This window comes from Pyrus communis, chromosome 4 (assembly GCF_041283825.1).
Source record: "Pyrus communis isolate YQ-2024b chromosome 4, ASM4128382v1, whole genome shotgun sequence".
NCBI classification, from domain to species: domain Eukaryota; kingdom Viridiplantae; phylum Streptophyta; class Magnoliopsida; order Rosales; family Rosaceae; genus Pyrus; species Pyrus communis.
In genome coordinates, this window is record NC_142568.1 from 19,591,752 (window position 1) to 19,603,685 (window position 11,934).

The 11,934-nt window shown below is 37.0% G+C and overlaps 1 protein-coding gene and 1 pseudogene across 1 annotated transcript; one reads left to right on the forward strand and one right to left on the reverse strand.

Annotated features, from left to right (window-relative positions):
* On the reverse strand, window positions 1–8,254 carry LOC148697597 (DNA N(6)-methyladenine demethylase ALKBH1D-like; annotated as a pseudogene).
* Window positions 8,255–9,233: 979 nt separating this feature from the next.
* LOC137722108 (G-type lectin S-receptor-like serine/threonine-protein kinase SD2-5) lies at window positions 9,234–11,147 on the forward strand. The gene is made up of 2 exons (XM_068461088.2): window positions 9,234–9,674; window positions 10,104–11,147. The coding sequence occupies exons 1-2, from the start codon at window positions 9,291–9,293 to the stop codon at window positions 11,145–11,147; spliced, it is 1,428 nt and encodes a 475-aa protein (XP_068317189.2). The 5' UTR covers window positions 9,234–9,290.
* Window positions 11,148–11,934: the final 787 nt, after the last annotated feature.

The window sequence follows — 11,934 nt, forward strand, 5'->3', positions numbered from 1 at the left end:
TCAATACTGTCTGAAGGTAAGATTAAGGCAGCCGGGACGAAGGCTAGTTGCTTCCAACAAACTCGTTGGAGCTGAGTCCGGTAGGATCGATGTCACCCCGTGAAATAAATGAGTCGAACGACCTCCGAATATCAGCAGATCTCCTGATTCCAAACAACATTATCTGCCTTTGCAATATCTCTCTCATCTCCGTAGAGGAAGTCTGCTGAATCAGCTATAGAGATGGAGACGACAGGCAATCCTTCTCGGAGAGACTTTCTGCTTTCATCGCGATTCTGAAAATCAAAACTTCGTCTGATCACCAAATAAGTATAAAAAAATAATTGTTGCCTTCAAGAACAATTGGGACGGGTGGAAAGTGACACAAATTTAAGAATATGACTAACCAAAATTAACAGCATTGAAGAAAACAACATAATTTTGATGTGTAAATGTAATTTTTGGTGCTATTTACATAGATTCTAAATCCTGCAACGCACATATACGTTTGGTTTTGTTGAAAGTGTATTTGAGTAAATACCTGATGAAGACCAAGTTGGCCAGTTGTTGTATAAAAGTTGGCAATACATAAATCAGGAGACATTGAAGGGAGTATTTCTTCTGCTCTACTAACTCTGAGTTCCTCTTTAACGTGGGCATGCGCCTCTCGAATCTATTAGTGTATAAGCTGTGAGCTAAGTAAAGTTAAAGTAAATAAGCCTTGTTTCTAATTGTGTATTCACTTAGTCTTAGATTATGACAAGTGTAAGGCTGAGATTGTATTGTTGGTTGTGTGCATCCAGCTAAGCCTTGTTAACAGAATTATTCCCTTTTGCACGATTGTGAGTGCTGTGTGGAAAATATATTTTACAAAGAAAGAAAAGGTTCCTCTGTAACTTGCAGAGAGAATAGCAGTCATTTCTACATTCAAAGTGCATTTTCTTCTTCTTCCATTTTACAAAACGCTAACATGGCCTCAGAGCCAGGATCGATTGTTTGAGATCTGGGCGTAAAACCAATCGAGCTACACTCGAACTCGTTCCGGGTTGGGTGACGTTGCCGGAAATTTACAAAACTCGATTTCGATTTGTATTCGCATCATCAAAGCTCGAAGATGGCTGGACCTGGAAGTTCTGAGGTGAGAACTCCAATCTTCTCCGGTGAGAACTACGAGTTCTGGAGAATCAAGATGGTGATGATCTTCAAATCTCATGGGTTATGGAAATTAGTTGAAAAAGGGATTACGATCTCAGAAACAAAGAAGAAGAAGAAGGCTGAAGGAAGCTCAGAGGAAGAAGAAGACGATGAGAAAATGGTCGCAGCATATATGCAAGATGCAAATGCTCTGGGTATTATTCAGAACGCAGTCTCAGATCAGATATTTCCTCGGATTACTAATGCAGATTCTGCGAAGATGGCTTGGGATCTGTTATATGGCGAGTATCCTGGTGGTGATCAGGTAAGATCTGTGAAACTACAAAATCTGAGACGTGAATTTGAGTATGCTAGGATGCGTGATGATGAAACCCTGTCTGGGTATCTTACTAGGCTAAATGAATTGATCAATCAGATGAAAACATTTGGTGAGATTCTGTCTAATGAAAGGCTTGTACAGAAAGTGCTCATTAGTCTCAGTAAACCATATGATCCCATATGTCTAGTTATTGAAAATACCAAGTGCTTAGAAACTGTAGAACTGCAGGAGGTTGTAGCAATTTTGAAAAGTCAAGAACAACGATTTGATTTGCATAGTGTTGATGTCACTGAAAAGGCTTTTGCCTCATTCTCGGTGAGTTCAAAAGGACAAACCAGTGGAAATGCTCAATCTGGTACATTCAAATCCTATAAGCACTTGAATTCGAAGGGAAAGAAATGGGAATCTAAGCCTAAGTTTCAACAGAGGTCATTCACTAATCCTACACAGAACTCAAACTCTTCTGGGTATGTGAAGCAAGATATAGTTAAACCACAGTGTAAAGTGTGCTCTAAGTTTCACTTTGGAGAATGTCGATACAAGGGGCAATCCAAATGTCACAACTGTGATAGGTTTGGACATTGGGCTAGAGAATGCACAGCAGGCAAGGTTGTTCAGAAGGCAAACCGTGCTAATCAGGCAGAAGTGACAGGTAATCTGTTTTATGCTAACAGTGCAATTACTGAGGTCAAGGTGAATGAAAACTGGTACATTGATAGTGGTTGTAGTAACCACATGACTGGAAATGCTGAGCTACTTAGGGATGTAAGGACAAATGTCACTGGAAAGGTACAAATGCCCACTGGAAATCTGGTAGATGTTGCTGGAATAGGTTCACTTATGATTGATACAAATTCTGGTAGTAAATGCATCAAGGAAGTCATGTTTCTACCTGGTTTGAAGGAAAATTTGTTGAGTGTGGGACAGATGGACGAACATGGATATTATTTGCTATTTGGTGGAGGAGAGTGTTGTATCTTTGATGGTCCTTCACTTGATTGTCTGGTTATCAAGGTTAAGATGAAAAGTAATAGGTGCTACCCTTTGTTTTTAATGCAAACTGATCAAGTTGCATTGAAAACTAGTGTAGCTGAATGTACCTGGACTTGGCACAAGAGACTAGGACACCTAAATCTTAGAAGCCTCAAGCAGCTTAGAGAAAAAGAAATGGTGCATGGTCTTCCGCACCTTGAAAATGTTGATGGTGTGTGTGCAGGATGTCAAATGGGAAAACAACACAGAGATTGGTTTCCAAAAGGACAAGCTTGGAGAGCCAAGAATCCTCTAGAATTGATACACACAGATTTGTGTGGTCCCATGAATAATGAATCAATTGCTGGGAATAAATATTTCATGTTGTTTATTGATGATCACACAAGAATGTCATGGGTTTATTTCCTACGACATAAGTCTGAGGCACTAATCTGTTTTAGAAAGTTCAAAACAATGGTGGAGTTACAATGTGGATTTAAAGTGAAATGTCTAAGAAGTGACAGAGGGGGAGAATTTCTCTCAACTGAATTCAACAAGTTGTTGGAATCTGAAGGCATACAAAGACAGTTATCCATTGCTTATACTCCACAGCAAAATGGAGTAGTGGAGAGAAAGAATAGAACAGTTGTAGAGATGGCTAAGGCAATGCTTCATGATAAGAGCATGCCATACTTTCTGTGGGCAGAAGCTGTACATACAGCTGTTTATATTCTGAACAGATCGCCTACAAAAGCTCTTGAGAACATGACTCCTTTTGAAGCCTATAGTGGGAGAAAACCAGGAATTGGTCACTTAAAGGTGTTTGGATCACTCTGTTATGTTCATGTACCAGCTGAAAGAAGACAAAAGCTTGATGCAAAGTCTGTCAAAGGTGTGTTTGTGGGTTATGCAACTTGTGAGAAATGGTACAGAGTATTTGATCCATGTTCAAGGAAGTTAATTCTATCAAGGGATGTGGTCTTCGATGAAACTATGTCTTGGAATTGGAAGGAGAATTCAGAGAAGTCTATTGCAATAACTAACATTCAAGATCAGTATAGGACTGTGAATGATTTCAGTCTACAAGAAGTGACAGAAATAGTAGACAGTAATCAAATGGAAGAACAAGATAGAGATGTCTCTGAAACTGTTGAGATCACTAGTCCATATGACCATACACCAGTTAAATGGAGAAATATCAGTGATATCCTAGCACAATGCAATCTTTGTATTGTGGAGCCAGAGAAGTATGAGGAAGCTGCACAAGATAAAGCTTGGATAAAAGCTATGAAAGAAGAATTGTCCATGATTGAGAAAAATGAGACTTGGAAGCTTGTAGACAGACCAAGTGATAAGCAGGTTATTGGTGTGAAATGGGTGTTCAAAACCAAACTAAATTTGGATGGCTCAGTACAAAAGAACAAGGCAAGGCTGGTTGCTAAAGGATATGTGCAGAAACCAGGACTTGATTACAATGAGACGTTTGCTCCAGTTGCCAGATTGGACACCATCAGAACACTAATTGCATTTGCTGCACACAGAAGCTGGAAGCTATTTCAATTAGACGTTAAGTCTGCTTTCTTAAATGGAATATTGCAGGAAGAAGTATATGTTGATCAACCTAAAGGGTTTGTGATTAGTGGCAAGGAAGATAAGGTTTACAAGCTGCACAAGGCTCTTTATGGCTTGAAACAGGCGCCTAGGGCCTGGTATGGAGAGATTGACAGCTATTTTGCTAAGTGTGGGTTTGAGAAAAGCTTAAGTGAAGCAACTCTCTACACTAAGACAAGGGGAGAAAAGGATATACTAATAGTTTCCATATATGTGGATGATATTGTGTATACTGGAAACAATCAAGATATGCTGCATGAATTCAAAGATGATATGAAGGAGAAGTATGAGATGTCAGACTTGGGTCTTCTTCACCATTTTCTGGGGATGGGGGTGATTCAAACAGAATCTAGCATCTTCATTCATCAAAAGAAGTATGCCTCTTCTCTGTTGGATAAGTTTGGATTGAAAGAATGTAAATCTGTCTCTATTCCTCTTGTGGCTACTGAAAAGTTAAGTAAAGAAGATGGAAGTGGTGCAGCAGATGAAGAGAAATACAGAAAACTTGTAGGCAGTTTATTGTATCTTACTGCTACAAGACCAGATGTGATGTATGCAGCTAGTTTGTTAGCTAGATATATGCATGGCCCTTCTAACAAGCACTATGGGATAGCTAAGAGAGTGCTCAGATATATCAAGGGAACACTGGACTATGGTTTGCATTATATGAAAGGCAAGAAGGCAGTTTTGGTTGGTTTCTGTGATAGTGATTGGGGAGGATCAATAGATGACAGCAAGAGTACCTCAGGCTATGCGTTTTCTTTTGGCAGTGGAGTGTTCTCATGGACTTCTATGAAACAAAATTGTGTTGCACTATCCACAGCAGAGGCTGAATATATAAGTGCTGCCGAAGCAACATCTCAAGCTATATGGATCAGGTTTGTTCTTGAAGATTTTGGAGAATTACAAGCTGAGGCAACTCCTCTGCAGTGTGATAACACATCTGCAATCTCAATATCCAAGAACCCTGTGTTTCACCAGAAGACAAAACACATTGACAGAAGATATCACTTCATCAAGGATGCCTTGCAGCAAGGGATAATTGACTTGGTTTACTGTCCTACCAAAGAACAAGTGGCAGACATTTTCACCAAGGCATTACCAAAGGACAGATTCAACTATCTCAGGGACAAACTTGGAGTTATATCAGCTCAAAGCTTAAAGGGGAGTATTAGTGTATAAGCTGTGAGCTAAGTAAAGTTAAAGTAAATAAGCCTTGTTTCTAATTGTGTATTCACTTAGTCTTAGATTATGACAAGTGTAAGGCTGAGATTGTATTGTTGGTTGTGTGTATCCAGCTAAGCCTTGTTAACAGAATTATTCCTTTTTGCACGATTGTGAGTGCTGTGTGGAAAATATATTTTACAAAGAAAGAAAAGGTTCCTCTGTAACTTGCAGAGAGAATAGCAGTCATTTCTACATTCAAAGTGCATTTTCTTCTTCTTCCATTTTACAAAACGCTAACAGAATCACTCTTTTAACCAACGAACTAAATTTTTCAGGAATACCAGGAGGCCGAGTACCATCTATTGTTCGCCTATCTCCATATTTTCTTGTCTGAGGATCCCAGTCCCAGCCAAGGCACATCATCTGTAGACGAAGTTTTGCTCCATCTTGGTAACCTGGCCGATAAAAACCTCCAGGACCTACATCGATCTCCCGGCATTTTCACTATTTCAACCTATAAATTTAAGTGTTACCAAGGCATTAGTAACAAATTTGCAGTATAAAGAATCTAAAAAAATCGGCTTTCAAAAAACTGCAAAATGTGTCACCACAGACAGACCAGACCAGAATCATCAAAACCTAATTATCAGTAATGATTTTGGAAAACAAAATACACTACTAATATTATGTCCATAATCTATATCGCTGATCAAATGCACATCATGAATGGAAATTGATGCTCTACGAGACTACGTACTTATCTGATCTAGAATTGCTAATCTAGATTAAGAAGGGAAAAAACGCAAAACCTGTTCACTGAGGTTGACAAAAAATTTCAATAATATCGTCCCAGACCTCAGTAGTACTATTTGGACTTGTGAGTTCTGTATTTTCTGGATTTTCGAATTCCACCATTTCTTCTTCATTCTGGTTTTCTATACTTCTTGCATGCCAAGCTTTAGGTGCAAAGCAGTTCATCATATTTCTTGGTACATAACGAGACTTTTCTGGGAAGCCATGCATTCTTTTTTTTTTTTCTTTCCCCAAATTCTGTAGGAAAAGATGAATATGTGTCCTTCTCGCTTTGACAGTGACATATTCGAGCTTTCATGTGGAAATTTACGTACATTCTTAGAGCATGAAGTTGTAGCAGCATCTTCCATATTAACTAGCTTTGATCTTACATCAATTCGATACTTCCTTTTATTGATATGAATAAAATAACTGAGAGAGTAGCAGTGCAGTAGGATCTAATGCAGACTTAGGAACAAGTTTGCGTTGATCTAATACCAGATGGGACATCAGAAATCTTGTAATCAATTGAAAACCTTCCAACCCTTATCATTTGCCAATTTTTGTTTGTGTTTCCGACATTTCCACTCCCAACACCAGCATATGCATTCGAAGAAGAGCCACAGCTGATCACCTGTTAGTTTAAAGAACAGGAAAGATAATTTATATAGGAAAACGGGTTTTTTTTATTTTTTTATTTTTTTTTATTTTAATCCTTTAAAAAGATTGAAATTTAAAATAAAATTGGAGTTAGATTATATATTGATTATAATCCCTTGATGTGTCCTTAATTCAAAATAATTAATATGCATTTTATTTAATGTCCCCCATTAAATATTTTAATTTATTAATATACAAATTTTAATTTATTTTTTTTTACTAAAAAAGAGTTTTATAATTTATTAATTTTATTTAACATTCTTCAAATTGAAAGACTTAATTAATGTACCTAAATGTTAGTATCAAAATGTATGTACCAAAATATATGCACCAAAATGTATTATATTAAATTAATGTATTTAAATGTGTGTACGTAAATGTATGCACCGAAATGTTAATACTGAAATGTATTATATTGAATTAATGTACCTAAATATTTGTATCGAAATGTATGTATTGAAATGTGTGTACCTAAATGTATGCACTGAAATGTATTATAATGAATTTAATGTACCTAAATGAAGATGACAAAGTACATCGAAATATATTGTATAACAAAAATTAATTTATCTAAATGTTTATAACAAAATATATTACGATAAATGAAATGAAAAATGAAATTATAATGAAATAAAATCAATACATTAAAAATTAGGAAGAAAACGAATAATAATTAATAAATCAAAAATATAATTAATAAATGAGGTTATTAATGTATCAAGGAACTAAAATTAGATTTTGATCTTACTCATGGTTTTAATCTAAAAGTCATCTTTGCTAAGAATTAAAATGAAGTTTTCTATTAGGAAGATGATATCCAAATAAGTAATAATTAAGGTAAATTAATTATCACCTGAAGCACTATTGAATTTAGAAGAATTGAGGAGTGGCGGGAATAAATTAAATACTACGGATTCAAAAAATCACATCTGGAAATTTGAACAACATTTTAGTGAAATTCTTAGCTTACTTCTAGTATCAAACACTTTCTTAAAGAACCATTTTCACCATGTGAGATTTTGGTTCTTGGAGTGTTTTTAAATAACATTAACAACAATTTAGGGTGTTACAAGAAGCACAAGGAATTGAAAAGAACATCAAAGATGTCATATACTATATAAAGGACTCCAAATTTCCCTCCCCTCTCGTCCATTCTATTTGAGCGGTCACGATTAAGTTATGTCAACATCGTGCGTTGACTTCTCTATAGATCCACATATCAGATCTTCATTAATGTCCCAAAACGACAAAGCTTGACCGACACCGAAATATACGAAATCGTCAGTGCAGAAATTCGAATTCAACGCTCCTTGGTTTGGCGGTTGATGTAGTTAAGTCCATCGGCGGTGCCGGTTCAGATGAACTGGATTTGTCTCCGGTCAGGTTGCTCAATGAAGCCCAAAAGCGCCCAAGTGGTTCGGCCCATAAGGAACCCTGCATGTCAATGTGGCGCGAGAACAATGTCAGCTGGCAAAGCGTGGAGAGCATAATGATCGCACACGCGGCAGGAGGCTTCATGTTATTCATGATGCAAATACACAAAATGTAAGACGCCTTGGCGGGCCTGGCCTGCTGCCCACTACGGGTAATGGCACTCATTTGACCCCCAAAAGCTTTTAGATGGGCCAGGTCCACATCACTATTCTATGGGCTCCACACTTCCTCACACCTTTCTTATTCTCCATTTCACTATATGCAAAAAATTTATAATCCCACTTTCTCACTACATTCAGTAAAAATAAATAAAATATGAAAACCAGAAACTAAATATTGAAAACTCTAAGTAGTTTTTAGTTTTTATTGTTTTTAAAAGTTAAAAGTAGTTACCAAACAAATTTTTAATTTAAAAAAAAAAATAAAAACTTAGAATCAAAAGTAAAAGGCTGAAAATGAATTCTTAATTAAAACATTACCAAATTTTTGCCCTCAAGTTTTTTGTTGTATTCCTTCACCTTCAGTCTTATTATCATGTTGCGTGCATCACCAATAATGTTGCCTCAATATGCCTTATTCATATATTTGACTTTTAATATCTTGTTTCTTTAATTCCGTTGATTACTTGTATTTTTGACTTTCTATGTTTCATTGTTAAGTCTTTGAACTGATTTTGAGGTTTGACTCTTGGAAAAACAAACATGTTAAGTTGCTAGATTACAAATTTATGTCAAGTATTTGATAATTTTCATTGTATTTAGCAAGTGATTATTCCTTAAAACAAGAGACCTATTAAATAGAGTACAAAATTAGGAATCGAGATCTTTTACACTTCGTGCAGTCTGGAGTCGATAGATCGAGAAAATCTTACCACTCATGTTAAATTCAACGGTCCCCATTAGCTCATCTTATTAGCCCACCTCACACAAACCAATAATCTGAATCTCTCTCCCTCTCTTAAACGGTCTGAATTACTCAGTTCGTCGATGTCAGACTGCAAGATCCGGAGAGGATTTGAATTCCAAAAAGTGAAGCTCAAACCCACTACACCCCCACACAAATAACAAACCAAAGAGTGAAAGCTCAAACCTTTTTACCAGAAGTCCCACAATTCATGCCCACCTTTCCCCCTCTCTGTCTCTCATAAAATTCCTGCCAGAAAAAGGCCTTAATGTTTGAAGTTTGAGCCTGCAATTCACTCATGCAGCTCTACTTCTTCATCTCTCTCACCATTTTCTTCACTTACGGCTACTCGAAAACCGATGTTCCTCTCGGATACCAGCTCACTCTGGAAGTGCCATTTGAGTACAGTGTGGGATTCATTGGGAGAGCTTTTTTGATGGAGAACAATGACACCAAACCAAGTTTTAAAGTAGCAATGAGTGTTGAAGATGTGAGTGGAAAGTACTCATGTTCCTTGCAAGTCTTTCTTGGAGATGTCAAGGTGTGGAGTTCTGGCCATTACTCAAAGTTTTACACTTCAAATATATGTGTTCTTGAGCTCTCCCATGACGGAGATTTGAGATTGAAGGGCCCAAAAGATAGAGTGGGATGGAGAAGTGGGACTTCTGGACAAGGTGTGCAGGTAAGTTTATACCGAAAAACAACGAAGAAATGTTAATTTTTCGCTAGTGATTTTAACATTCATCTTTGTGCCTCGTGCACTCTTTCAGTTAGTATGCATACGGTTAAAGTTTAATGCTCATCTTTTACCCTCATGCCTTTCTCATGTGAGTCCGTATAACAACAGGGAAATGATTTTCGTACTTTATTTTTCTCTCTTGCACTGCTGCTTCATTTTTATGAGAAAATTGTATTGAATAAATCAAATGAGATTTAAGGGACATTAACAAAAGGAGGACTGCAATGGAAAGGCGAATACCATTTCTCAAAAATTGTAGTATTCAATTTGGAATGTAGATGGTTAACACAGAGTGTCAAAACCGCTACCTTTTGTTTGTACAATATTTGATCAATGCTGAATATATATATTTTTTTTGTCAATTTGGCGCAGAGATTACAGATGTTGAGGACAGGCAATCTAGTTCTAGTTGATGCATTAGACAATATAAAGTGGCAGAGTTTTAATTTTCCAACTGATGTAATGCTTTGGGGTCAGAGACTAAGTGTCGCTTCTAGGTTGACTTCATTCCCAAGTAACCCCACTTCATACTTTTCTCTTGAAATTGAACCAAGCAGGATTGCTCTTTACTTAAATTCTGGTAAATGGAACTATTCCTATTGGGAATTCAAGCCCACCAAGAACAGAAACATTGCTTATATTCAATTGGGTCCGAAAGGGTTAGAGCTATTCAGTTATAATCAAAAGAAAATTGCACAGATACATCCATCTGATGAAAATTTTCAGTTTCAGCCCATGAGGTTTTTAGCATTGGGGAACCAAACAGGAAATTTGAGGCTCTATTTTTACTCACCTAGCATGTCGAAATTTGATGCTTCTTTTCAAGCGCTCAACACCACATGTGATCTTCCATTGGCATGTAGGCCCTACGGAGTTTGTACATTGTCCGGCACTTGTTCATGCATTCAACTTTTGATGACCAAAAATGAGACAAGTACTAGTACTAGTACTACAGCTTCTGATTGCGGTCGAGGAATTTCATCAAGAGGGTTTTGCAAAAGCGGGAAGAAAATGAAGGCGGAGATGCTCGAATTGAAGGGTGTTAGCAGTGTTTTGAGGGGCGCTACAAAGAGTGTTAATGTGAGCAAAGAAGCATGTGGTGATTTGTGCTTAGAGGACTGTAATTGCACAGCTGCATTGTATTCTTCTGCAAAAGGGTGCTTTGTTTATGGAATGGTAATTGGTGTTAAACAGGTTGAGAATAAGGGAAGCGGATTATTGAGTTATATGGTGAAGGTTCCAAAGGGAGGTCATGGGGGTCATGGGAAGTCAAATTTGAAGAAATGGGTTTTGATCTTGGTAGGAGTGGTTGATGGATTGATTATTCTTCTTGTTTTTGGAGGGCTTGGATTTTACTTGGTAAGTAAGAGAAGAAGACGCTCATTGTCTAATGGCATAGCAACTGACTCCATTTGATTCACTGGGTGTTTTTTTCGTCTTCGGATTCAATTTAGAAAGGCAAGGGAAACAGCATTTTTGGTTGTTTTTGACATGTTCATAAGATACGAAGCAATGCGTTGTAGTTCAAAGAGTACATTTACAATGCAACAGCTGAAACCAAATCCAACGTTAGTTTGTTTTTCATTTTTTGGGTTAGGCAATTTCTCAAGGGATTAGTCTTGAACCTAGGTTGAAAAGAGAATTTGAAACACAGTGGCTTTTAGCATAACACATAATTAAGCAGGCCCTTTAAGGGAAGAGACTCCTATTTAAAAAAGAAAAAAAAAAAGAAGAGTGGTGATATTCCTACCCCGGTGTCTTATTTCCCCACCCACCCACCCACTATTTAATGAAAATGTTAATAACATATTTATCATTTTAAAAGAAGACTCTTAAACCCCTATTTAATTCAATACTAAAATTTTGAAAAGCAAAAAATAATTTAAAATAATAAATAAATAATGGTGGGTGGAGTGTGATATCTTTGGTGGAAAGAGGTTGGGAAAGAATTGGGTTAGAATCAACGGAAAGGTTGGAGAAAGGAATGGGTGTGTGCTAGATGAAGGCAAGAAACTTCAATGGAGAAAAAAGAGAATTGAGTGTGAGATTTGCAGGAGGAAGAAGAGTGGTTTGGGGATCCGGGATCTCTGCAGGACGGCGTTAGGTGCGAAGGATATGATGAATGTCTAGTCATAGGTCTTGCATTTTCTTTCATTTTTTTTCTTTCTATTTTTACTTCTTTATTTATAATATTATTTAAATA